At 60.0% G+C, this 23,656-nt stretch overlaps 2 protein-coding genes across 2 annotated transcripts; one reads left to right on the forward strand and one right to left on the reverse strand.

Annotated features, from left to right (window-relative positions):
* Positions 1 to 8,888: 8,888 nt before the first annotated feature.
* FGF17 (fibroblast growth factor 17) lies at positions 8,889 to 16,206 on the reverse strand. Its single transcript, XM_054396586.1, has 5 exons — positions 16,142 to 16,206; positions 15,909 to 15,945; positions 13,628 to 13,805; positions 11,107 to 11,213; positions 8,889 to 9,191 (listed from the first exon to the last, which is right to left on the reverse strand). The coding sequence occupies exons 1-5, from the start codon at positions 16,204 to 16,206 to the stop codon at positions 8,889 to 8,891; spliced, it is 690 nt and encodes a 229-aa protein (XP_054252561.1).
* Positions 16,207 to 19,656: 3,450 nt separating this feature from the next.
* On the forward strand, positions 19,657 to 21,894 carry PBDC1 (polysaccharide biosynthesis domain containing 1). The gene is made up of 6 exons (XM_054396670.1): positions 19,657 to 19,674; positions 19,790 to 19,855; positions 20,545 to 20,604; positions 20,715 to 20,855; positions 20,949 to 21,060; positions 21,636 to 21,894. The coding sequence occupies exons 1-6, from the start codon at positions 19,657 to 19,659 to the stop codon at positions 21,743 to 21,745; spliced, it is 507 nt and encodes a 168-aa protein (XP_054252645.1). The 3' UTR covers positions 21,746 to 21,894.
* The last annotated feature ends 1,762 nt before the right edge of the window (positions 21,895 to 23,656 follow it).

Here is a 23,656-nt window from a genome sequence, read left to right on the forward strand (position 1 = left end):
TTTTTTGGGTGGGGAGGGGGTTTCGCTACCAAAAGCCCACGTTGGTCGCCGGATTGCCCAAACCTTTGGCTTTAGTAGCCAAACCTGCAGCACCACCAGCAGCTGGGATCCAGGATGAAGCAGAGCGCCAGGCGCGGGTGGGCAACGCAGAGCGGCGAGGAGGAGCAGCGAGCGGCGAGCGGCAGCTCCGCTCCTATCTGCCGAGCCCAGCAGCCGCTCCGCACCGCTCCGATAACCCAACCCAGCACCTCGGGGCCGCGGGGTGGGTGGGTGAAGGGAGAGGGTGGGTGAAGGAGAGGATGGGTTGAGTGGGTGAAGGAGAGGGTGGGTGAAGGAGAGGGTGGGTTGGGTGGGTGAAGGAAGCGGGGTGCAGCTCGCCCTCCTCTCTCCTCTCTGTCTCTCCGCTTGCTGGCTCAGGCTCTTTCCCAACAAGAGGAGAATTAAGCGGCATCATGACGAAGCAAATTCGCTTCCCCGCCGCCGCCGCCGCTCCACGCTCGCTTCACCTCCCCCCCAACCCGCAACCCCGACACCCCACCCTACCCCAACCAGCTCCTACCCGGCACAAAGAGGGAGGAAAAAAAAAAAAAAAAACCAAAAAAACCACTAAAACCAGTTTGTTCCACTGCCGGGAATATCCTGGATAGGGCTTTGGAATGCGGGAAGAGGGGGGGAGGGAGGGGGGTGACCAGCACCCCTTACTCCAGCTCTCTTTGCGAATCAAACAGGGATCTTATCCCACCCCTCACTCCCCCCAATATCTACACGCAGCTGGGAGGTGGGACCCCCCCTCCCTCCTGCCTCCAAGCACTGTAGTGCTGAGCACCCCATAGAGTGGTGGGGGGTTGAGGGTGGCACCCCCTCCTCCAGCTCTCATTTAATAGGGATGTTATACCCTGTCCCCCCCCCCCCCAAACCCATCCCTAACCACAGCTGGGGGTTTAGAACCCCCCAACTCCATCTCTACCCACAGATGGGGGTTTAGACCCCCCCAAACCCATCCCTAACCACAGCTGGGGGTTTAGAACCCCCCAACTCCATCCCTAACCACAAATTGGGGTTTAGACCCCCCCCCAACCCCATCCCTAACCACAAATGGGGGTTTAGACCTCCGCAATCCCATCCCTAACCACAGCTGGGAGTTTAGAACCCCCCAACCCCATCCCTACCCACAGCTGGGGGTTTAGACCCCCCCCAACCCCATCCCTACCCACAGCTGGGGGTTTAGACCCCCCCCAACCCCATCCCTACCCACAGCTGGGGGTTTAGACCTCCGCAATCCCATCCCTAACCACAGCTGGGAGTTTAGAACCCCCCAACCCCATCCCTACCCACAGCTGGGGGTTTAGAACCCCCCAACCCCATCCCTACCCAAGGCTGGGGGTTTAGACCTTCTCCATCCCTATCCCTATCCCTACCTAAGATTTTCAGTGCTGAGCAGGGGGACTGAGCACCCCATGGAATGGTGAGGGGGTAAGGATGGCACCCCCTGCTCTGGCCCTCACTGCAAACAGAGATTTTATCCCCACCCCCTCCATCCCTACCTACAGCTGAGGGTTTAGCACACCCCTCCCACCCCAGCTCTGTAGTGCTGAGCAAGGGGGCTGAGCACCCCATGGAGAGGTGGGTGAGGATGGCACCCCCACCCCCATCCAGCCTGATCTCCAGGATGGGTTTAGGGACTGCTCCAAGAGCTGCATGGGGGTGGAGGGGGGAGTGGGAATGGAGCAGGAATTTCCATCTGCAGGTCCAAGAGAGCCCAGTAAGGACCTGGGAGGTGCTGAGCTTCTGCCAAACCTCATCCCCTGCCCTCTGCAGACACTACCCTGCCCTTGGGTGCTGCCAGAGAGAGCCTCTGCCCACCCCTCCACCCTGAACCCTCCAATCTTCTGGGGGCCACTGGGCAGTCCATACCCTTAGGCAGAGACCCCAGAGCTCAGCAGTGGGGTTTTGGGGGGGGGGCACTCCTGTCTCCCCTCACTTCTCACCCACGGGATGGGTGTCATGGGTGGACCCTCCCCCCCGGGGGCTGCGTGGGTACTGCAGCAGCAGGAGCTGGTGTCTATTCCTGGTTCTGTGTGGGAGGAGATGCCTGGTGACAGCAGCAACGCTTCTGGGGCCCCTCCCCAGTGCTGAGCCCGATCCTCTTCACTGCCTCAGTTTCCCTCCTGGCTCCAGTGAGGGCTGCTGGACCTGCTGCATGCACATCTGGAGGGATGGACACCCAGGGATGCACATCTGGGGTGGGGGTGTCGGGGGGATGGTGGTCCAGGGATAGATGCCCAGAGATGGACATTTGGAGGGGATGCAGGTCCAGGGGGGTACACACAGACTTGGGGGGGGGGAGGGGGGGGGGATACATGTTCAGGGATACACATCTGGAGGGATGCACATCTGGGGGATATAAACACCCAGGGATGCACATCTCGGGGTGGGGGGATGCAGGTCCAGGGATATTTATCCAGGGATGAATGTCTTGGGGGGGGGGGTTGGGGGGATGCACATCTGGAGGGATGCCCACCCCGGGATGCACAGCTGGGAGTGGCACATGCCCAGGGATATACCCCCCCAGGGATATACCCCCCAGGGGATACACTCCTGACTCCTTGGACCAAAAGCATCACAGCCTCAGCCCTGAGATGCTGCTCTGCAGCCCCCTCCCCATTCCCCCTTCCCACTCCATCCTGAGGGGACTTCGCCGGCCCCAGCCTCCCTCCAGCTTCCCCCCCCAGGGGCTGTGCCCATGAATAATGGAGGCTGTAGCTGCCTCCCCCCCCCCATCCCAGCACTAACCCAGTTTCTCAAGCATGAAGACACCGCAGCGGCTGCTCGGTGGCTGCCACCTGCGCCCGGGGGCTCCTGGGGTGCCTGAACTGGCTGTGGCACCCGCTGTGGGCACAGCCCCCTCCCCACCCCGCCAAGCCAGCACCCGGGGGGGGGGGGGGGGGGGGGGGGGGGGGGGGGAGGGCAGGAGGAAAGGGAAAAGTCGGAAATGCACTTCTGCACCGAGTGGGCGTCACACACCGGCGCCCCCCACCCCCCAAACCAGCCCCGGACACGCTCCCCGGAACCTCACCGTGTGCCTGCCAGCCCCACAGCCCAGCGGTGCCCTCCAATGCCAGGCAGCTGCTGGTGCTGTGCCATGCCAGGGGGGTATTTGGGAGGGTTCAGGGCAGAGGTTAGCAGGGCCCTACCTTCACGGGAGCCCATGGCCTGCCGCAGGCAGCTCAGCCCGTCCGGGAGCCATGCCCAGCATCCTCCCTGCGCAGCACCGCGCGTTGCCACAGCAACCGCCTCCCGCCCAGCCCGCTGGAGACAGAGAGGGATGGAGGATGTGCAGGAGCAGCCTTCAGCCTCACTGAGAGGTGGAGGATGTTCAGGAGCAAACTTCAGCCTCACTGAGAGATGGAGGATGTGCAGGAGCAGCCTTCAGCCTCACTGAGAGATGGAGGATGTGCAGGAGCAGCCTTCAGCCTCACCTCTCTGCAGATGGGGCCAAGGAGCCTCTGAACAGCCCCTGGGGGAGGATGCAGCTTCTGTATCTCTCCTCGACTCAGCTGCCCAGCCCCAAACTGTCCCTGTGCCCCACTGCAGGGCTGCTGGGCATGCAGGAGGCAGCACCCCAGTGACAGCAGCCCTGAACCTAACCCATGCCCAGGGGGGCACCAGTCCCTGCCACCCCAGTGATGCCACCAGTCCAGATCTTGCCAACCCCTCTATCAGGACTGGGACGCTGTGGGGTACAAGGACAGGGCTGGGATGTTGTGGGGTACAAGGACAGGACACTGTGGGGTACAAGGACAGGACTGAGATGCTGTGGGTCAGGAGGACAGGACTGGGATGTTGTGGGTCAGGAGGACAGGACTGGGATGTTGTGGGGCACAAGGACAGGAGGAGGTTCCCTTCATGCTTTTCTTTGTCTCTGTGCAGCTTGTAAAGCAGCTTTTTTCCACCTGCTTAGACATGGCTGTAACTGGTGACAGGAAAGAGCTAGGCCAGAATTGCAAGCTCCATTTAGGCTCTCTCCAAATGGCAAAAGAAATTTGGTGCTAGGGATGCTGTGGGGCATGAGGACAGGACTGGGATGTTGTGGGGTACAAGGACAGGATTGGGATGTTGTGGGGCACCAGGACAGGACTGGGATGTTGTGGGGCAGCAGGACAGGACTGGGATGTTGTGGGGTACAAGGACAGGATTGGGATGCTGTGGGTCAGGAGGGCAGGACTGGGATGTTGTGGGGCACCAGGACAGGACTGGGATGTTGTGGGGCACCAGGACAGGACTGGGATGTTGTGGGATACAAGGACAGGATTGGGATTTTGTGGGGCAGCAGGACAGGATTGGGATGTTGTGGGATACAAGGACAGGATTGGGATTTTGTGGGGCAGCAGGACAGGATTGGGATGTTGTGGGGTACAAGGACAGGACTGGGATGTTGTGGGGTACAAGGACAGGATTGGGATGTTGTGGGGTACAAGGACAGGATTGGGATGCTGTGGGTCAGGAGGGCAGGACTGGGATGCTGTGGGGCACCAGGACAGGACACTGTGGGGTACAAAGCCCACAGGGAGGGGTGTGGGAGGCTGGCATCCATCACCTCTGCATCGAGTTGGTTGCTCTGAGGCCATGGCTTTGGGGGGAGGGGGTGCTGCCCTTTCTGGCTGCACATTTCCACCTCCCCCCAGACCCCCAACCATCCTAAACCCCTTTCCAGCCCCTTCCAGCTTGAAAGCAAAGCCTTGGGAAAGGCTGGGCAGGCTGTACTGGGGGTGAGACACCCTCCAGTGCACTTTCTGCACAGAGGGACATTCCTGTCCCCACCTCCACCCCTCCTCCCCAGGTCTCACCTCAAAATACAAGAAAGAAGCAGCATGAGGGGTGGGTGGGGTGGGTTGTTTTTTTTTTTGTTTTTTGTTTTTTTCCCCTTCCCCTCCCTCTCTCCTTCCCTGGTCATAATTAAAAAGGGCTTCACACTTCTGAGCCCTTTCTATCCAGGGAGGTCGAGAAGAAAGAGAGGGGAGGAAGAAGGGGAAAAAAAAAAAAAAAAGCCAAAACAACACAACCCTGAAAGAAAAGAGAGGAAGGGGTTGGGAAGGAGAAGAGAAAGAGGGGAGGGGGAAGAAAAAAAAAAAAAAGGATGGGGGGATAAAAAATCATCAAGCAGGGATTACACAAAAGGAACTCCTCTACCTTTGAAGATTTGGCTAAATTGAGGAGGGGGCAGAGGGGTTAGGGAGGGTCCAGACCCAGTTGGTTCCTTTCTCAAAGCCTTCTCCTTTCAAAACCGTCTCAAGTTCCTGCAGAAAGAAGCAATTGGGAAAGGGGTGGGGGGTAGGGGTAAAAGAAATGAGAAGTGGGGAGGGAGGTGGGGAAAAAAAAAAATGCCCCTGGTTGCTCTGCTAATTCCTGCCCCCCACACCTGGGCAGGCAGCAGCAGGGGCATTGTCGGGCACTAATTGCTGGGTGTTGCATTTCCCCTCTGCTTCTTCAGGCTCCATTGAACTCAAACTGTTATAATTTTCTCCCCCCTCCCCGTGCTTTCCCCCTCCCCGTGCTTTCCCCCCTCCCCACATTCTGCTGGAAGGGCTTTGTAAGGGCTGGGAGAGCCCCGGCCGAGGGATTTCCACCTCCCTCCCAGGGCATTGTCCAAGGGGAAAGGAATGATGGGGAGGGGGCAGCGAGCTTGGGGCTGGGTACACACAGCCTGGGTGGTGGCCAAAGTGGGGTGGGTGAGCTGGGGGCTCTGGGTGGAAGGAGCTGTGGGCATCATGCCAAGGGTGATGCCCTGGGGAGAAGCAGAGGGTATCATGCCCAGGGTGATGCCCTGGGGAGAGGCAGAGGGTATCATGCCCAGGGTGATGCCCTGGGGAGAAGCAGAGGGTATCATGCCCAGGCTGATGCCCTGGGGAGAAGCAGAGGGTACCATGCCCTGGCTGATGCCCTGGGGAGAAGCAGAGGGTACCATGCCCTGGCTGATGCCCTTGGGGAGAAGCAGAGGGTACCATGCCCTGGCTGATGCCCTTGGGGAGAAGCAGAGGGTACCATGCCCAGGCTGATGCCCTGGAGAGAAGCAGAGGGTATCATGCCCAGGCTGATGCCCTTGGGGAGAAGCAGAGGGTATCATGCCTGGGGTGATGCCCTTGGGGAGAGGCAGAGGGTATCATGCCCAGGGTGATGCCCTTGGGGAGAAGCAGAGGGTATCATGCCCAGGGTGATGCCCTTGGGGAGAAGCAGAGGGTACCATGCCCAGGGTGATGCCCTTGGGGAGAAGCAGAGGGTATCATGCCTGGGGTGATGCCCTTGGGGAGAGGCAGAGGGTACCATGCCCAGGCTGATGCCCTGGAGAGAAGCAGAGGGTACCACACTGGGTACCATGCCCGGGGTGATGCTCTGGGGAGAAGCAGAGGGTACCACACTGGGTACCATGCCCGGGGTGATGCTCTGGGGAGAAGCAGAGGGTACCACACTGGGTACCATGCCCAGGGTGATGCCCTGGGGAGGAGCAGAGGGTACCACACTGGGTACCATGCCCGGGGTGATGCCCTGGGGAGAAGCAGAGGGTACCACACTGGGTACCATGCCTGGGGTGATGCTCTGGGGAGGAGCAGAGGGTACCACACTGGGTACCATGCCTGGGGTGATGCTCTGGGGAGGAGCAGAGGGTACCACACTGGGTACCATGCCTGGGGTGATGCTCTGGGGAGAAGCAGAGGGTACCACACTGGGTACCATGCCCGGGGTGATGCCCTGGGGAGAAGCAGAGTGCACCATGCTGGGTAAAACATCAAAGATAATGCCCTGGGGAAGAACATCAGGTACCATGCTAGGTACCATGCCAAGGAGGATGCCCTGTGGAGGAGCAGCAGGTACCACACCAAGGGTGATGCCCTGAGTGGCACTGTAGGTATCACTCTGGGTACCAGGCTGAAGGGGATGCCCTGCTCACCAGGATGCAGCAGGTACCATGCCACAGGTGATGCCCAGGGGAGAAGCAGCAGGTACCACACCCAGGTACCTGTTCATCAGGATGCCAGGCACACCTCCAGGGCACAGACTGAGGGGCACAAGCAGGGCTGGGTGCCCTCCAGCACCCACCTCCATCCTCCTGCCAGGCGACTTCTCTCCCCAGGCACCAGGTGGCTGCAACCCAGGTGGGTGAGGGCACCCTGTGCCAAGGGGGAGCTGGGTGCCCTCCACCCCAGCAGGCCTAAAGCCTGTTGGCAAAGCCTTGGCACGGGAATGAAAACTCCCCCAGCAGTCTGGACTCTCATCTTTATTTGCCTCAAGGCTTCCTCCTTTACACTCCAAATCCTAAGTGTTTAGACCTAACACTGACTGGCACCAGTTTAACCCAGTGCCAATCACCTAAGGGTGGCTTCTCTTTGGCCAGCAGAGCCTGGTAGGCATCTCTCATGCCACCAGGAGGGGGCACAGACCTCCCCCCTCACCAAAAAATAACAGAAAGACCCCAAGGAAATGGGGATGCAAGTGCTGACCCCAGGGTCTGTGTGCCCAGGCACCCCCCTGATGGGCAGACCTGGCTGCCCACGGTACCCTGCTGCCCCTCACAGGGATGGGCACAGCGTGCTGCTGAGCCCAGGAGTGGGCAGGGGGTGCCCATCCTGCTCTGGGAGGAGAGATGGGTCCAAGAGGGGTGGGAATGTGTCCAGGGGGGTCCTAGCCCTTGGTGGCATGAGGAGAAGTCTCTAAGGGATGTGGGCAAAGGCACTAAGTGGTGAAGGGGGGTACCAGGACTTCTCCAGCTGGGTACCAGGGGGTGCTTGAGGTGGGTACCAGAGACTTTCCAGGTGGGTACCAAGGGGATGGTTGAGGTGGGTACCAGGGACCCTCCATGTAGGTACCAAGGGGATGGTTGAGGTGGGGACCAAGGGGATGCTTGAGGTGGGGACCAGGGGATGTTTGAGGTGGGGACCAGGGGATGCTTGAGGTGGGGACCTGGGACTCTCCAGATGGGTGCCAGGGGGTGCTTGAGGTGGGTACCAGGGGATGTTTGAGGTGGGGACCAAGGGGATGTTTGAGGTGGGGACCAAGGGGATGTTTGAGGTGGGGACCTGGGACTCTCCAGATGGGTGCCAGGGGGTGCTTGAGGTGGGTACCAGGGGATGTTTGAGGTGGGGACCAAGGGGATGTTTGAGGTGGGGACCAGGGGATGTTTGAGGTGGGTACCAGGGGATGTTTGAGGTGGGGACCAAGGGGATGTTTGAGGTGGGGACCTGGGACTCTCCAGATGGGTGCCAGGGGGTGCTTGAGGTGGGTACCAGGGGATGTTTGAGGTGGGGACCAAGGGGATGTTTGAGGTGGGGACCAGGGACTCTTCAGGTGGGTACCAGGGGATGTTTGAGGTGGGTACCAGGGGATGCTTGAGGTGGGTACCAGGGGATGCTTGAGGTGGGTACCTGGGACTCTCCAGGTGGGTACCAGAGGATGCTTGAGGTGGGTACCAGAGACTTTCCAGGTGGGTACCAAGAGGATGCTTGAGGTGGGTACCAGAGACTTTCCAGGTGGGTACCAAGAGGATGCTTGAGGTGGGTACCAGGGACTCTCCAGGTGGGTACCAAGGGGATGCTTGAGGTGGGCACCAGGGACTCTCCAGGTGGGTGCCGGGGGATGCTCCAAGGATGAAGAAACCCCAAGCTGGCTCTAGCCACCCATGCCCGGAGCATGCCCTCCTCACCCTGCTCACGACACCCAAGAGGAGCATCAAAGCAGAGCACCTTCAGCCAAAGAGGTGGGGAAGAGCCAGCGCTGGAGAGCGCCGGGAGAGGAACCTGGCGAGCCCCAAAGCCGCGAGGATGAGGAGGGCAGAAGCCGGCAGGGCTCGGGCTGGGCGCCGAACGCTGAGCCCCGGGACGGGCGGGTCGGGGGTGTTACGTGCGGGGGCTCGGGGCTCGGGGGCTCGGGGCACGGGTGCGGCGGGTGGGAGAGGAGGAGCCCACGAACTCGAACTGCTTCTGGCGCTCGGGGTGGTTGGGGAAGGGCAGCTGGCCGCGGTAGAGGCGTTTGATGAAGTGAGCTTCGCGCTGGTTCTGCCGGCTGCGGGCGGCCGGGCGGGGCCGGCCCCGACGGCTGAAGGCCATGAACCAGCCCTCGTAGCGAGCGTTCTGGAAGGCGGTGTAGTTGTTCTCCAGCACGATCTCCGTGAAGATGCAGTCCTTGCTCTTGCCGTTGGGCTGCGGGAGCAAAGGAAAAGGGTCCGGGATGGGATCGAAGAGGTGCTGCCATCCGCCCTGCCCGCTCCGGCCGCTCCTCAGCCCCTGCCTGCCACCTCCTGCAGCCACTCAGCCCCTGCCTGCCACCTCCTGCAGCTCCTCAGCCCCTGCCTGCCACCTCCTGCAGCCACTCAGCCCCTGCCTGCCACCTCCTGCAGCTCCTCAGCCCCTGCCTGCCACCTCCTGCAGCCCCTCAGCCCCTGCCTGCCACCTCCTGCAGCTCCTCAGCCCCTGCCTGCCACCTCCTGCTGCCCCTCAGCCCCTGCCTGCCACCTCCTGCAGCTCCTCAGCCCCTGCCTGCCACCTCCTGCAGCTCCTCAGCCCCTGCCTGCCACCTCCTGCTGCCCCTCAGCCCCTGCCTGCCATCTCCTGCAGCTCCTCAGCCCCTGCCTGCCACCTCCTGCTGCCCCTCAGCCCCTGCCTGCCATCTCCTGCTGCCCCTCAGCCCCTGCCTGCCACCTCCTGCAGCTCCTCAGCCCCTGCCTGCCACCTCCTGCAGCCCCTCAGCCCCTGCCTGCCACCTCCTGCAGCTCCTCAGCCCCTGCCTGCCACCTCCTGCAGCCCCTCAGCCCCTGCCTGCCACCTCCTGCAGCTCCTCAGCCCCTGCCTGCCACCTCCTGCAGCTCCTCAGCCCCTGCCTGCCATCTCCTGCAGCCACTCAGCCCCTGCCTGCCACCTCCTGCAGCTCCTCAGCCCCTGCCTGCCATCTCCTGCAGCCACTCAGCCCCTGCCTGCCATCTCCTGCTGCCCCTCAGCCCCTGCCTGCCACCTCCTGCAGCCCCTCAGCCCCTGCCTGCCACCTCCTGCAGCTCCTCAGCCCCTGCCTGCCACCTCCTGCAGCTCCTCAGCCCCTGCCTGCCACCTCCTGCAGCTCCTCAGCCCCTGCCTGCCACCTCCTGCAGCTCCTCAGCCCCTGCCTGCCACCTCCTGCAGCTCCTCAGCCCCTGCCTGCCACCTCCTGCAGCTCCTCAGCCCCTGCCTGCCACCTCCTGCAGCTCCTCAGCCCCTGCCTGCCATCTCCTGCAGCCCTCAGCCCCTGCCTGCCATCTCCTGCTGCCCCTCAGCCCCTGCCTGCCACCTCCTGCAGCTCCTCAGCCCCTGCCTGCCACCTCCTGCAGCTCCTCAGCCCCTGCCTGCCACCTCCTGCAGCTCCTCAGCCCCTGCCTGCCATCTCCTGCAGCCACTCAGCCCCTGCCTGCCACCTCCTGCAGCCACTCAGCCCCTGCCTGCCACCTCCTGCAGCCACTCAGCCCCTGCCTGCCACCTCCTGCAGCCACTCAGCCCCTGCCTGCCACCTCCTGCAGCCACTCAGCCCCTGCCTGCCACCTCCTGCTGCCCCTCAGCCCCTGCCTGCCATCTCCTGCAGCCACTCAGCCCCTGCCTGCCATCTCCTGCAGCTCCTCAGCCCCTGCCTGCCATCTCCTGCAGCTCCTCAGCCCCTGCCTGCCACCTCCTAATCCACTCCATTCCTGCTGTGTTCACCATGGCATCAACCCTGACACACCAGGACCATCTCCCCAGGGGCTTCTCCTTGCAGGGATCCACCCCAGGTCACCAGGACCATCTCCCCAGAGGTTTCTCCTTTCAGGGATCCACCCCAGGGCACCAGGACCATCTCCCCAGAGGTTTCTCCTTGCAGGGATCCACCCCAGGGCACCAGGACCATCTCCCCAGAGGTTTCTCCTTGCAGGGATCCACCCCAGGGCACCAGGACCATCTCCCCAGGGGCTCTGCACCCACAACCCCACCCTGTGACTGGTGGCACAGGGACCAGCTCAGCCAAGCCTCCCAGCTCCAGCAGCTCTGTGGGATGCTTGAGCTGAGCTCTGGGGACCAGGGAGCTGTGGAGGGGGAGGCTGGTGGGGCCAGGGCTCACCTTGCCAATGAGCTTTCCCCTCTTGCTCATGCAGATGTACTTCTCACTCTCAGCCCCCTTGATGCGGACACGGCTCCCAAAGGTGTCTGTCTCCACGATCAGCTTGGCTGTGAAGAAGGGAAAATGTCCCATGGGGGCTGTGCCACCCCCTCCCCGAGCTCCCAGCAACCAAACCACGCCCATCCCCTTCACCCTGCCTCCATCTCATCCCACAACATCCCTCCCCACATCACCAGTGGGACCAGGAGGGTGGTGAGCCCCCCAGAGATGGGGGCAAGACATGGGGGGATGCTCCTCAGGCATGATCATGGATTCAGGGAATCAGAGAATTGTCAGGGCTGGAAGGGAGCTCAAGGCTCAGCCAGTTCCAACCCCCCTGCCATGCCCAGGGACACCTCACACCACAGCAGGTTGCTCACAGCCACCTCCAGCCTGGCTGCAAAAACCTCCAGGGATGAGGCTTCCACCACCTCCCTGGGCAACCTCTGCCAGTCTCTCCCCACCCTCCTGGGGAAGAGCTCCTTCCTCACATCCAATCTGAATCTCCCCACTTCCAGTTTTGCTCCATCCCCCCCAGTCCTATCACTCCCTGACACCCTCAAAAGTCCCTCCCCACCTTTCTTGGAGCCCCCTTCAGATCCTGGAAGGCCACAAGAAGCTCTCCTGGGAGCCTTCTCCTCTCCAGCCTGGCACAACCCCAACTCTCTCAGGCTGTCCTCATAGCAGAGCAGCTCCAGCCCTCTGCTCATCCTCATGGCCCTTCTCTGGACACCTTCCAGCACCTCCAGATCCTTCCTGGAACAGAGGCTCCAGAACTGGACACAGAGCTCCAGGTGAGGTCTCAGCAGAGCTGAGCAGAGAGGGAGAATCCCCTCCCTGGCCCTGCTGCAGCCCAGGCTCTGCTTGGCTCTCTGGGCTGCAAGTCCTCACTTCTGGCTCCTGTGGAGCTTCTCCTCCACCATGATGCTGAAGAGCTTTGGTTAAAACCCAGCAGAGCCAAACTGAGTGTCTGGAGAGGGCCACGACTCCTTCCTCCCAGCATGGCCACACTCTCAGTGGCTTCTCCAGAGCAGACCAAGTCCAGCACCCAGGGGGTTGATGATCCTCATCCTCTCTCCTCACCGCAGCAGTGGCTGCAAAGCTTGGGAGGGACACTGAAACCAACCACCCCCAGCATGTCCCTGAGGCCTGGAGTGGTGGTGAAAAGGCTTGGAAAAGCCTTTCCTGGAGTTTTGAGATGCTGGGGAGGGGGCAGCCTTGGCTTGTGCGGGGCTGTGATGCCCATCAAGGGTGGCACCAAGGCTGGAGCTCCCTGGTGCAGCCCATGGGGATATATTGGTGATGCTGCCAGGGTAGGCTCTGCCCTGGGTGGGCTTCCAACCACACAGGGACACGGAAGAGGTTGGTGAGAGGGTGGTGAGCTGGGATTAGGTCAGCAAAGTGTTTGGGGAGAGGATCAACAGAAGGATCATCTACAGATGATGCCCACCTGGCAAGCTCTTGGATACCCAACAAAGCACAGCTCTGGTTCCCAGCTGCCCATCCCTGTGGCCAGGCAAAGAGGCTCTCCCCACAGCTGTGTGCACCCAACCTGGCAGAGCAGCTCAGGATGGACTTAGCTGCAGGTGTCCTTGTCCACTGCAGAGGGTTTGGCTTAGATGACCTTTAAAGGTCCCTTCCAACCCAACCCATCCTCTAGCCCCAAGGTTCTACAGTCTGGGGGATTTTGGGTCTCAGCTCAGTCAAATGAAGCAACCTCAACCTCCCCTCCTTGGGAAACATCTCCAGGAGGATGTTTTCCTCAGCTTTCCTCAACCCTTCCACATATCAGGATCTAGATAAATCCCTCTGAGGAGTTCCATAACTCAAGGGAGATCCTCAACCAAGGAGCTCCTCAACCAAGGAGCTCCCAACTCAAGGGAGCTCCCAACCCAAGGGAGCCCCTGAACCAAGGAGCTCTCAATCCAAAGGAGCTCCCAATCCAAGGGATCTCCCAACCCAAGGGAGCTCCCAACCCAAGGGAGCTCCTCAACCCAAGGGAGCTCCTCAACCCAGTTATTCCCAACCCAAGGGAGTTCCTCAACCAAGCATCTCCCATCCCAAGGGAGCTCCCAACCCAAAGGTGATCCTCAATCAAGTTTCTCCCAACCTAAAGGAGCTCCCATCCCAAGGGTGCTCTTCAGCCAAGCAGCTCCCAACCCAAGGGAGTTCCTCAACCAAGCATCTCTCAACCCAAGAGAGCTTCTCAACCAAGGAGCTCCCATCCCAAAGGAGTTCCTCAACCAAGGAGCTCTCAACCCAAGGGACCTTCTCAACCAAGTCATTCCCAACCCAAGGGAGTTCCTCAACCAATCAGCTCCCAACCCAAGGGAGCTTCTCAACCAAGTCATTCCCAACCCAAGAGAGCTTCTCAACCAAGCAGCTCCCATCCCAAAGGAGTTCCTCAACCCAGTTATTCCCAACCCAAGGGAGTTCCTCATCCAAGGAGCACCCCAGGCCAGGGTGCTTCCCAGCCCCTTACCAAACTTGTTGCCATCCTCAGCCGTGGCACTGATCCTCCTGCCAGTCACCTGGACGTGTCTGCCACTGGTCCTGCTGTAGAGCTGGTACTCCCTGACCTGCCTCCGGCTCAGCTGGTCACTCATGGTCCCCTGGTCCCTCACATACTGGTTAAAATTAGGAGAAGGTTGATTCTCCCCCTTTGTTGACAAAGGGAAAAATAAAATCAATTCGTTTGGGACAGCAAGGGGAAGGAGGAAGGGAGCCTGGTGGGGTGGGAGGGCTTGGGGGGGAGGAGGGGACACACACACAGACCCTAGACAGCCACCACCAGCCAGCCTGCTGCCAGCTGGTAGGTGGTTTGGACCTGAGAGATCAGCACAGCAGGCAGGGAGGGGCTGAGATGGTGCTTGGCATCCCTGGGTGTGAAAGAGTTGCAGGGAGGGATGCTCCAGGATGGAGTCTTTCCTGTGGGTCCCATGGGAGCTGCTGCTCCTGGCTGTGCTTGCTCTGGAGCTGGGGGGATGCTCAGCAGCAGCTCCCAGAGCCCAGGAAGGTACCAAGGACAGGTTGGGGTCTGGCTGCCCAGTTTGGGCTTTAACTGTCCTGGCTGGGGGCTGGCTACCTGCTTTGGGGGTCTAACTGTCCTGGCTGGGGTCTGTCTGCCCATTTTAGGGGTCTAACTGTCCTGACTGGGAGTCTGTCTGCCCATTTTGGGGGTCTAACTGTCCTGGCTGGGGTCTGGCTGCCCTGTCTGGGGGTCTAACTGCCCTGGCTGGGGTCTGTCTGCCCATTTTGGGGGTCTCACTGTCCTGGCTGGGGTCTGACTACACAATTTGGGCTCTAACTCTCCTGTTTTGGGTTTGGCTGCCCATTTTAGGTGCCTGGCTGCCCACTTTGGGGGTCTAACTGCCCTGCCTGGGGCTCTAGCTGGACACCCAGCCCCTGTAGAGGGCACTCTGAGGTGCAGCTGCCCAGTTTGGGGTGCACAGCATCCCCCCCAAAATCTCCTGCACCCCTTTGGGCTGCAGCATCATCTCTGTGGGGGTGAAGCCCAGCAAGAGGAGATCCCTCCCTGCAGGGCAGCTCTTGCAGGAGGGGAGCAGTGAGATGCAGGAGGGGAGCACTGCCTGCCCCCCCCTCCCACTGCAGCTCCCCACCACCTTTGTGTGCTCCTGGGGGTGGGGGATTCATTTCCTGCCAGGAGCCTCTTTAAAGCCTTTGGGGCTGGCTGAGGAGGTGGGCTGGGGGGGGTGGGGGGGGTGGGTTTGGAGCCTTTTCCAACCCAAGGCAGTTGCCTTCCCCTCTCATTTGCAAAGAAATGAAAGCATTTACCTTGGGGATGGAAAAAAAAAAAAAAAAAAAAGGGTGGAGGAGGAAGAAGAAGAAAGGTCCTGAGGAGGTATTGAGGCTGCTGGGGGCCAGCATCTCCTGGGGTTTTGTCTGGGGCTCTGGAGCAGAGGGTGCTGATATGGAACAGTGCATTTTAATAGGCACTGCCTTTCTAAAGCACACACACACAAAAAAAACCCAAACCAAAAGGGGATGAGGCAGGCTGAGAGGCTGGTGGGGAAAGGGGAAGCGTGTGAGGGGGTTGCTGAGCCTCACACATGCCCACACCTACCCCTGCCCTGGTGGGGGAGGGGGAAACAGAGCCTGCTGTGCCCTGCTAAGCCTCTCAGCAGCTGGCATCGGTGGGAGTGAGGGCACAGCCTGGGCCTGGGCAGCTCAAGGCTGATGGATTTGGCATGGCCCTTCCTGAGGAATGGATCCCTGGGGCTGGGCACCTTGCCTGGGTCCCTCCAGCTCCAGGCAGATGGAAAAGCAAAGAACCAAAAGGAGGAAGCAACTCCCCAGCACCAACAGCCCAGCACCAACAGCCCAGCACCAACAGCCCAGCACCAGCCCTTCACAGCACCCTGGGAGTGGTGCTGAGGGGCACAACCAGCTCTGCTGGGCAGCCAACCCCAGCACCAGCCCTTCACAGCACCCTGGGAGTGGTGCTGAGGGGCACAACCAGCTCTGCTGGGCAGCCAACCCCAGCACCAGCCCTTCACAGCACCCTGGGATTGGTGCTGAGGGGCACAACCACCTCTGGTGGGTACCCAACCCCATGGGCAGCTTCACAGCATCCTTCCCCTGCCCAAAGCTGGGTACCACTTGGGGTGGGCACGCCCTGGGCTCCCCCCATGACCACCAGCACAGCCTCTCCCCAGAGTAAAGGCCATCCCTGGTGCCAGCTGGCATGGCAGAGTTGGTGCCCCCTCCCAGCCTGGCTCTGCTAGCACAAGACCTCCACGTACCTGGGTCTGACAGGAGAACATGAGGAGCTGGAAACATCTGCAGCAGGAGACAAAAGAGAGAACAAGAAGGGTTGGGGGGGGGAGGTGAAGGGGTCGGGGGGGGTTGGTTGTTGTCTCTTCTTTCCCACCCCCCTCCTCCCAGGGCGAGCAGAGTCTGATGGCACCAAGAAGAAACTCAGAAGCAGCATCTGAGAGGGGGGAAGGTTTGAAGGGGAGGGGAGGGGGGGGCTTACATGGAGAGGTTCTGCAGGCTGAAGGGCTGCATGGTGCTGGTGGAAGCCCCCCCGGGCAGCGGCATGAAGCGAAGGCACCACCAGGGCTCTCCTGCGACCCTGCCCTCCCCTCAGCGCCGGCACATCCCGGCCGGGCTGGGGCAAGCCGAGGAGCCGCCTGTCCCCTCCTTCCCCGGCTGATCCCCACGCTCGGGGTGGCCGAGGGGAGCTGGGGGTGAAGCCCAGGTTGTCAGCAGGCTGGTGGAGCCACGAGAGATGCCAGCGAAGCACCAACGCCGATGGAGCATGGGGGAGGCAGCTGGGGTCTGGTCTTCTCCTCCTCCTCCTCCTCCTCCTCTTCCAGCCCTGGAGGCTGCACGTCCTAAGGCTTGGGGACATCCAGCTCCATCCTGTCCCCTTCCTTCCCACCCCATCAGCCTTGGGTTAGTCACTGGTTGGCATCTCCTTCCAGCAGCAGCTTGAAGGTGGGCACAGGCAGGACGGGGCTGGCACCCGCTGCCCCCAGTGCCATTGAGCCAGCAGCAGCCTCCCAGATCCGGCCTGGGGAGGGGTGGGGAAGCAAGTGGCAAGGTTTTAAAGGTGGGGAGAAGTCCTTGCAGAGAGGGGTTGGACTCTCCTGGGAGGCAGGGAAGGAGGAGAAGGGGACAGGGCAGGAGGAGGGGAAGAAGGGAGGAGGAGAGGACACTCAGCAGCTCTGGGGGCAGCAAAGCCCCCAACCTCACCCCGTGGAGAGGAGAAGATGGTGAGGCCATGAGAGGTGGAGAAGGTAATGCTGTGGAGGTGGGAGAAAGCCCCAGGGAAGTGCCAGGCCTGGGGCAGGGATGCAGTGGCCCAGAGGATGCTTTGTGTCACCCTCCTCTCACCAAGGTGCCACACACATCAGGTAGGGAGAAGCACCAGGGAGGGCTTTAAGCAGCTGGGGGGTGGTGGTGGTGGGGACCAACAACTCCCCAGTTTTCCCTGCCTGCTCCCAGCCCCACCACTTATCACTTCCCCATGGAAGGGGGAGAGGATGTGCAGCCCCTCCCTGCTCCATTTGCTGGGTCGGGGAGGGGCCAAGTGCCTTCTAAATACCCTGGTAGGGAGCTGGGGGAATGCCCCAGGTGGCTAAAGTGCCCCTGAAGGACACAGAATAATTTAGCACAGAAACCCTGTGCCTCAGTTTCCCCACCCGTGCAAGACAGGGATCAGATCCCACGGGAAAAGCCTGATGGAGATACCCCTCCCACCCCTCCCCCCCCATCTGCGAGAGGGTGGGGAGCCTGAGTCGGTGCTAATGACCTCAATTAGAGCTCCCCTGGTGGCTTCTCACCTCCCGGGCCAGGAATTCAGCCCCAGACCACAGTTTGCAGCCCCCACAATACTCACGAGTGGGGGCATCCCCCACTTCAGGGGTCCTCTTCCACAGCAAGCCCAGAACCCCCCCCCCTCCTCCCCTCCTGCCTCCCCATCCTATTCCCAGGCTCCCCTCACCCCATCGCCAGGCTCAGCATCCCTGGGCCCCCTCCAGCCATGGGGGATGATTGATGGCCACGAAGCCATCATCACTCCCAGCATGTTCCCCCCTGCCCCAGCCCAGTTTGGGGCAGAGGGTCCTGGGGAGCTGTCACCACACTGGTGGGGGGCCTGGCTTGTGCAAGCAGCCCCCATGGAGTGAGGAAAGGCTGGAGGGACAGAGCTGCCTGTCACAACCTCCTGCGTGTGGCCCTCCCAGGCAACAACTTCAGGAGTCACCCTCCCCACCCCCATCACCTTCCCCATCCCAGCAGCTCTCCCAGCCCCATCCTCATGCCCTGCTCCACACAGGTAGGGGCTGACCTGACCCCCTCCCCACACTCCCCAATTTCCCTCCAGCAGCTCTGGCATCCCCCCAACAAAGGCTTTCAACCTCCTGCCTCACACCTGGAACAGTCTAAAGCTGGTCTTTGTGGGGGGCTCAGCTCCCCTCTTGGAGCCAATCTGAGGCACAGCAGTCTCATGTGCCCGCCCCCCCCCCTTCCCTTCCTCCCCCCCCCCCACTCTTGAGGGGCACCAGACTCTCCCCAAATACCTTCAGCCTGCAGCCCAAGGCCAGGTCAATGGGTTACAATCATCTCCCTGCTGCTCCCTAATCCCCTTTTGTCTCTCATTCACAAGCCACACTCCTTATCCTGGGCTAGATTTCGGGTAGGGGGGCTGCTGCCGACCCCTCCCCCCCCCCCCGCCCCCCACCCTAGGGGAAGGATGTTGCCAGAGTCCCCCCACCCCAAAACCACAGCAGAGAAAGCCAGGAGGGCAAGAGATCCTTTTATTGGGGAAGGAGAGCAGCAAAGGATCAGCTTTCCAGGTTCCTCTGCTCCTGGAAGGGAAGGAGAAAGGCTCTCAGCCATGGACACATCCCAAGTGGACCTCGCTTCACGGTCAAAGCTGAGGAGGGGTTTCACCAGCTGGAGGCAGGGGCTGGATCCTGGATGTGGTGTGAGGAGCAGGGGAGACCCCAAGCTTGGGGTGCAGGGGAGAGCTTGGGGCACAGGGGACGCCCAGAGCTTGGGGCACAGGGGAGGACTTGGGGTGCAAGGGAGAGCTTAGGGCACAGGGGAGGACTTGGGGTGCAAGGGAGAGCTTGGGGCACAGGGGAGAGCTTGGGGCACAGGGGAAGTCTTGGGGCACAGGGGAAGTCTTGGGGCACAGGGGAGGACTTGGGGCACAGGGGGGAGCTTGGGGCACAGGTGATGCCCAGAGCTTGGGGCACAAGGGAGGACTTGGGACACAGGGGAGAGATTGGGGCACAGGGGAAGTCTTGGGGCACAGGGGGGAGCTTGGGGCACAGGTGATGCTCAGAGCTCGGGGCACAATGGAGGACTTGGGGCACAAATGATGCTCAGAGCTTGAGCTGCAGGGCAGTGCTTGGGGTACAGGAGAGAGCTGGGGGTGCACGGGGGGTACCCAGAGCTGGGGTGCTGGTGGGCATGCCCAGACAGAACCATGTCAGTTGCAAAAGGGCTTTTAAGATCGAGTCCAAGCCCTGCATGACTTTGGTTAGGAATCGTTTGGTGTTTGGCTCCTGAAGAGCAGCAGCCCCTCGGGGGGGATATTAGAGCCCTTGGGGGTGATCAGAGCCCTCGGGAGTGTGGGACCCCACCCCCTGTTCTGTGTCACGGCCGACCAGCAGAGGACACCTGGATGTCACCCCGGGGGGGGATGTCCCCACTCCCAAAGTCCTCGTGTCCCCCCGATGTCCCCTCGGCCTCCCTTATCCTCGTGTGTCCCCCTAGTCCTGCTGTCCCTCCGCCATCTCTGTGTCCCCTTTACCCTCCTGTCCTCCCCTTGTCCCCACGCCCCGCGTCCCCCCAGCGTCCCTCCCGCGCCCCCGGCAAGGCTGCAGCCGCGGTGGGCGGAGCCGAGCCCCTGCTGGGCGGGGCCTGAGGCGTGGCGGGCGGAGATTCAGGCTCAGTGGGCGGGGTCTGCGGGCAGGTGGGCGTGTCCCAAGGTACGGTCAATCTCCACTTCCGGCCGCGCCGCCGTCACTTCCGGCGATGGCGGCGATGGCTCTGGTGGGGCTTTGGGGAGCTGCGGGGCCGGGCCGGGCGGTGGGAGCTGGGGTTTGGGGGCGATGCAGATGGGGCCGGGCTCCTCCCGCCGCTCCCTCAGCAGCTTCTCCCCGCGCAGGGACCCGTAGAGGCCGCCGCGGCCGCTCATGCCCTGTCCCTGCCGGCTGAGGCCTTCGGTAATGATGTGAGTGCTGGGGCAGGGCTAGGGGCCTGTCCTGGGGGGAGGGGGGGGGGGTGTTCCAGCTATGGCGGGGTCCCAATCCAGTAAGGTCACCGTCCTGGAGGAGGGTCCCAAAAGTGGGGGATTCCAGTCCTGAGAGGGAGGTGTCCCGTTCCTGGGAGGGGGTCCTGGTCCTGGGGGATCCCAGCTCAGGAGGTACCATTCCTGAGCGGTTCCCAGCCCAGGGGGATCCCAGCCCAGAAGGGTTCTTGTCCCACTGCGTGGGTGGCAGCCCCTGGAGGATCCTGCTCTTGGGGTCGTCCCAGCCTTTGAGGGGGGGCCCTTATCCTGAGGGGGAGTTCCCAGTCCTAGGAAGGGAGGATCCCAGCTCTGGGGATCCCCAGCACCGAGGGGGTATCAGCTCCCAGAGCAGGAGTCCCACAGGGCTGGGCTGCTTGGGGGTTCCCAGATCTACAGCACCCTCTATGAACCCCACCATGGGTGGTCGGGGAGGGGTGTCTCTCTGGCCACAGCCCCTTACCTGATCGCCCAGCAGCCATCCCTGCTTCCCCTCTGCATTCCTCTTGCCCCTCACAAGCCCTCAAAGGGAGGAGATGACCCCCCCCAAGGTGGGGAGATGACCCCCCCAGGGTGGGAAGAAGAACCCCTCCATGGAATCCCAGCCCTGCCTGACCCTGTTCCTGCCTCCACAGCCCCGCGTGGAGCTGGCCTGGGCCATGAAGGCTCACCAGCACGCCCAGGTCTACTTCAATGTAAGTCCTGGGTGGGGGGCTTCAGGGTGGTGGTGGAGGGGTTTTTGGGGTCACAGTGATGGGGGGGGCTTGCAGAAGGGCTGAGTTAATTCTTTAGCCTTCCTGCATAGCTCATCTCCTCTGTGGACCCCAAATTCCTCAAGCTCACCAAAGTCGATGACCAAATCTACAGCGAGTTCAGGGAGACCTTCAGGGATCTCAAAATCGATGTGCTTGACCCAGAAGACCTCAAATCAGAGCCTGCCAAGGAGGTAGGTAGGGAGAAAATTGGGGGGAGGGGACTGATGAATTCCCCTCCCCCTCTTTCCCCTGGGTTCTGGGGATGTCAACTCTTCTGTCCCCAGAAATGGAGACCCTTCTGCCTGCGCTTCAAGGGGCTGGTGGAGGACTTCAACTATGGCACCCTGCTGAGGCTGGACTGCAGCAAGGACTACACTGAGGAGAACACCATCTTTGGTGAGCATGGGCTGCTGGGGCTCAGCAGGGCTTGGGAGAGCCATGGAGGGGCTGGAGCTGGCCCTGTCCCAGCTGGACAAGGCAGGCAGGAGGCTATGGGAAACCCAGAGGAACTGACAGAATGGTTTGGGTTGGAAAAGTCCTTTTGAGCTCATCCACTCCAACCATTCCCTGAGTCTGCCAAGGCTGGGGCTAAACCATGGCCCTCAGCACCACAGCTCCGCAGCTTTGGCTCACCTCCAGGAGTGGGCATTCAGCCACCTCCCTGGGCAGCCTGTGCCAGGCTTTGAGAGCCCTTTCAGTGAGGAAGTTTCTTCTGATGTCCAACCTCATCCCATTGCCCTTGTCCCATGGATCCAGCCTGCCAGATCCCTCTGTAGAGCCTCCAACCCTCCAGCAGCTCAACATCCCACCCACCGTAGTGCCATCTGGGTGCCTTGATCCCCTCCATCCATATCCAAAAGCTGTCACAGAGCACTGGCTCCAGTAGCAAGCCCTGGGGCCACCCCTGGTGCTTTGTCACCATTTGTCCCTCCGTTCAGTGCCACTCAAGTTTGTCCTCTCCCCTCTTCCAGCCACCAGAATCCAGTTTTTTGCCATCGAAATCGCTCGGAACAGGGAGGGCTGCAACAGCCTCGTCTACAGCAGTGCCAGGGCTCCAGCTGCAGAAGTGGCATCAGGCTGAGGATGGCACAGAGTCACCTGGCACCGACACGAGGAGTGGCAGCAAGGTCCCTGCCTGGGCTTGGGTAGCTGTTTGGAGGGGCAGAGCTGAGCTGTAGCTGCCCTCCCTGTGCTGCCCAGCTTGAGACTGTAAATAAAGGTTGGTTTTGTAAAGGATTTCCTTGTGCTGCAGCTGGTGGAAGGGCAGAACAGACCCAAACAGGCTCCATCTGGGGTGCTCTGGGTTCAGAGCTTTGCCTTCCCCCCCCTTGAAACCCCTTGTGCCCAGCTGTAATCTCCCCCCACCCATCAAAAAAAGCTTTTTGAACCCAATTCATATGGAAAAGACTCCCTCTAGGAGGCAGGGGCTGGCTCCTGGATGTGGCAGGAGCAGGAGAGAGGTCAGGGTGTAGGGGAAGTCTTGGGGCACAGGGGAGGTCTTGGGGGACAGGTGATGCTCAGAGCTTGAGCTGCAGGGGAGTGCTTGGGGTACAGGAGAGAGCTGGGGGTGCAAGAGGTGCCCAGAGCTGGAGGCACAGGTGTCCAAAGCTGGGGCACAGCTGATGCCCAGGACTTGGGGTGTGTAGGAAATTGGGGTGCAGGGGAGGCCCAGAGCTCAGGGTGCAGGGGAGGCCCAGGCAGAATGATTGCAGTTGGAAAAGAACTTTAAGATGATCAAGTCCAAGCACCAAGCACTGAATGGTTGTGGTCGGAAATAAAATGAGAGAACCGTAGCTGTTGGGATGCAGGAGAAGCCTTGGGGCACAGGGGGGAGAGAGGTTGGGGCACAGGTGCTGCCCAGCTCTGGGGGTACAGATGGTGATGGGCAGGCAGACACAGCTCAGTAGAAACCATTGAAGTTTTATTTGCAGTCACAATGCTTACACTGTATGCAGCAAACACCCTTACAAGTCAACCAGCAATCTGCTCACGCGGAAAAAACGAACGAAAAAAGGAAAGGACCCAACACACAATCAGCAGAGGAAAAGAAATGAGGAAAAGGAGGAAAAGGAAAAGATGAAAAAGAAGGAGAAAAGAGAAAAAGAAGGGGAAAAGAGAAAAAGAAGGAGAAAAGAGAAGAAGAAAGGAGAAAAAGAAAAAGGAGAAAGAAAGAGAAAAAAGAGGAGAAAAAGAAAAAAGGATAGAAAAAGAAAAGGGAAGAGAAAAAGAAAAGGAAAGAAAAAAACAAACAAAAAAAATAGAAAAAGGAAACAAACCCCAAAACAACAAAAAACCCCACAGAAAACAAAAAGGAAAAAAGAACACAAAAAATAAGGGAATAAAAGAGAGGGGAAAAAAGAAACCAAAACAAAAACAAGGAAAGCAGAAAGCAAGAAAAAGCAAAAGGAAGAAAAATAAAAACTAAAACCAAAAGAAACCAGAAAAAGGAGAAAAAAAAAACTAAAACCAAGGGAAAAAAAAAACCAAAACAACAAAAAGAACCCCAAACCCCAAAAAAGAAGAAATCCAAAGGAAACCAAACCAACTAAAGAAAAAAGGAGCAAAGGAAGGAAAGACAAAAAGGAAGGAAAGACAAAAAGGAAGGAAAGACAAAAAGGAAGGAAAGACAAAAAGGAAGGAAAGACAAAAAGGAAGGAAAGACAAAAAGGAAGGAAAGACAAAAAGGAAGGAAAGACAAAAAGGAAGGAAAGACAAAAAGGAAGGAAAGACAAAAAGGAAGGAAAGACAAAAAGGAAGGAAAGACAAAAAGGAAGGAAAGACAAAAAGGAAGGAAAGACAAAAAGGAAGGAAAGACAAAAAGGAAGGAAAGACAAAAAGGAAGGAAAGACAAAAAGGAAGGAAAGACAAAAAGGAAGGAAAGACAAAAAGGAAGGAAAGACAAAAAGGAAGGAAAGACAAAAAGGAAGGAAAGACAAAAAGGAAGGAAAGACAAAAAGGAAGGAAAGACAAAAAGGAAGGAAAGACAAAAAGG

Source organism: Indicator indicator, chromosome 38 (genome assembly GCF_027791375.1).
Source record: "Indicator indicator isolate 239-I01 chromosome 38, UM_Iind_1.1, whole genome shotgun sequence".
Taxonomy (NCBI): Eukaryota; Metazoa; Chordata; class Aves; order Piciformes; family Indicatoridae; genus Indicator; species Indicator indicator.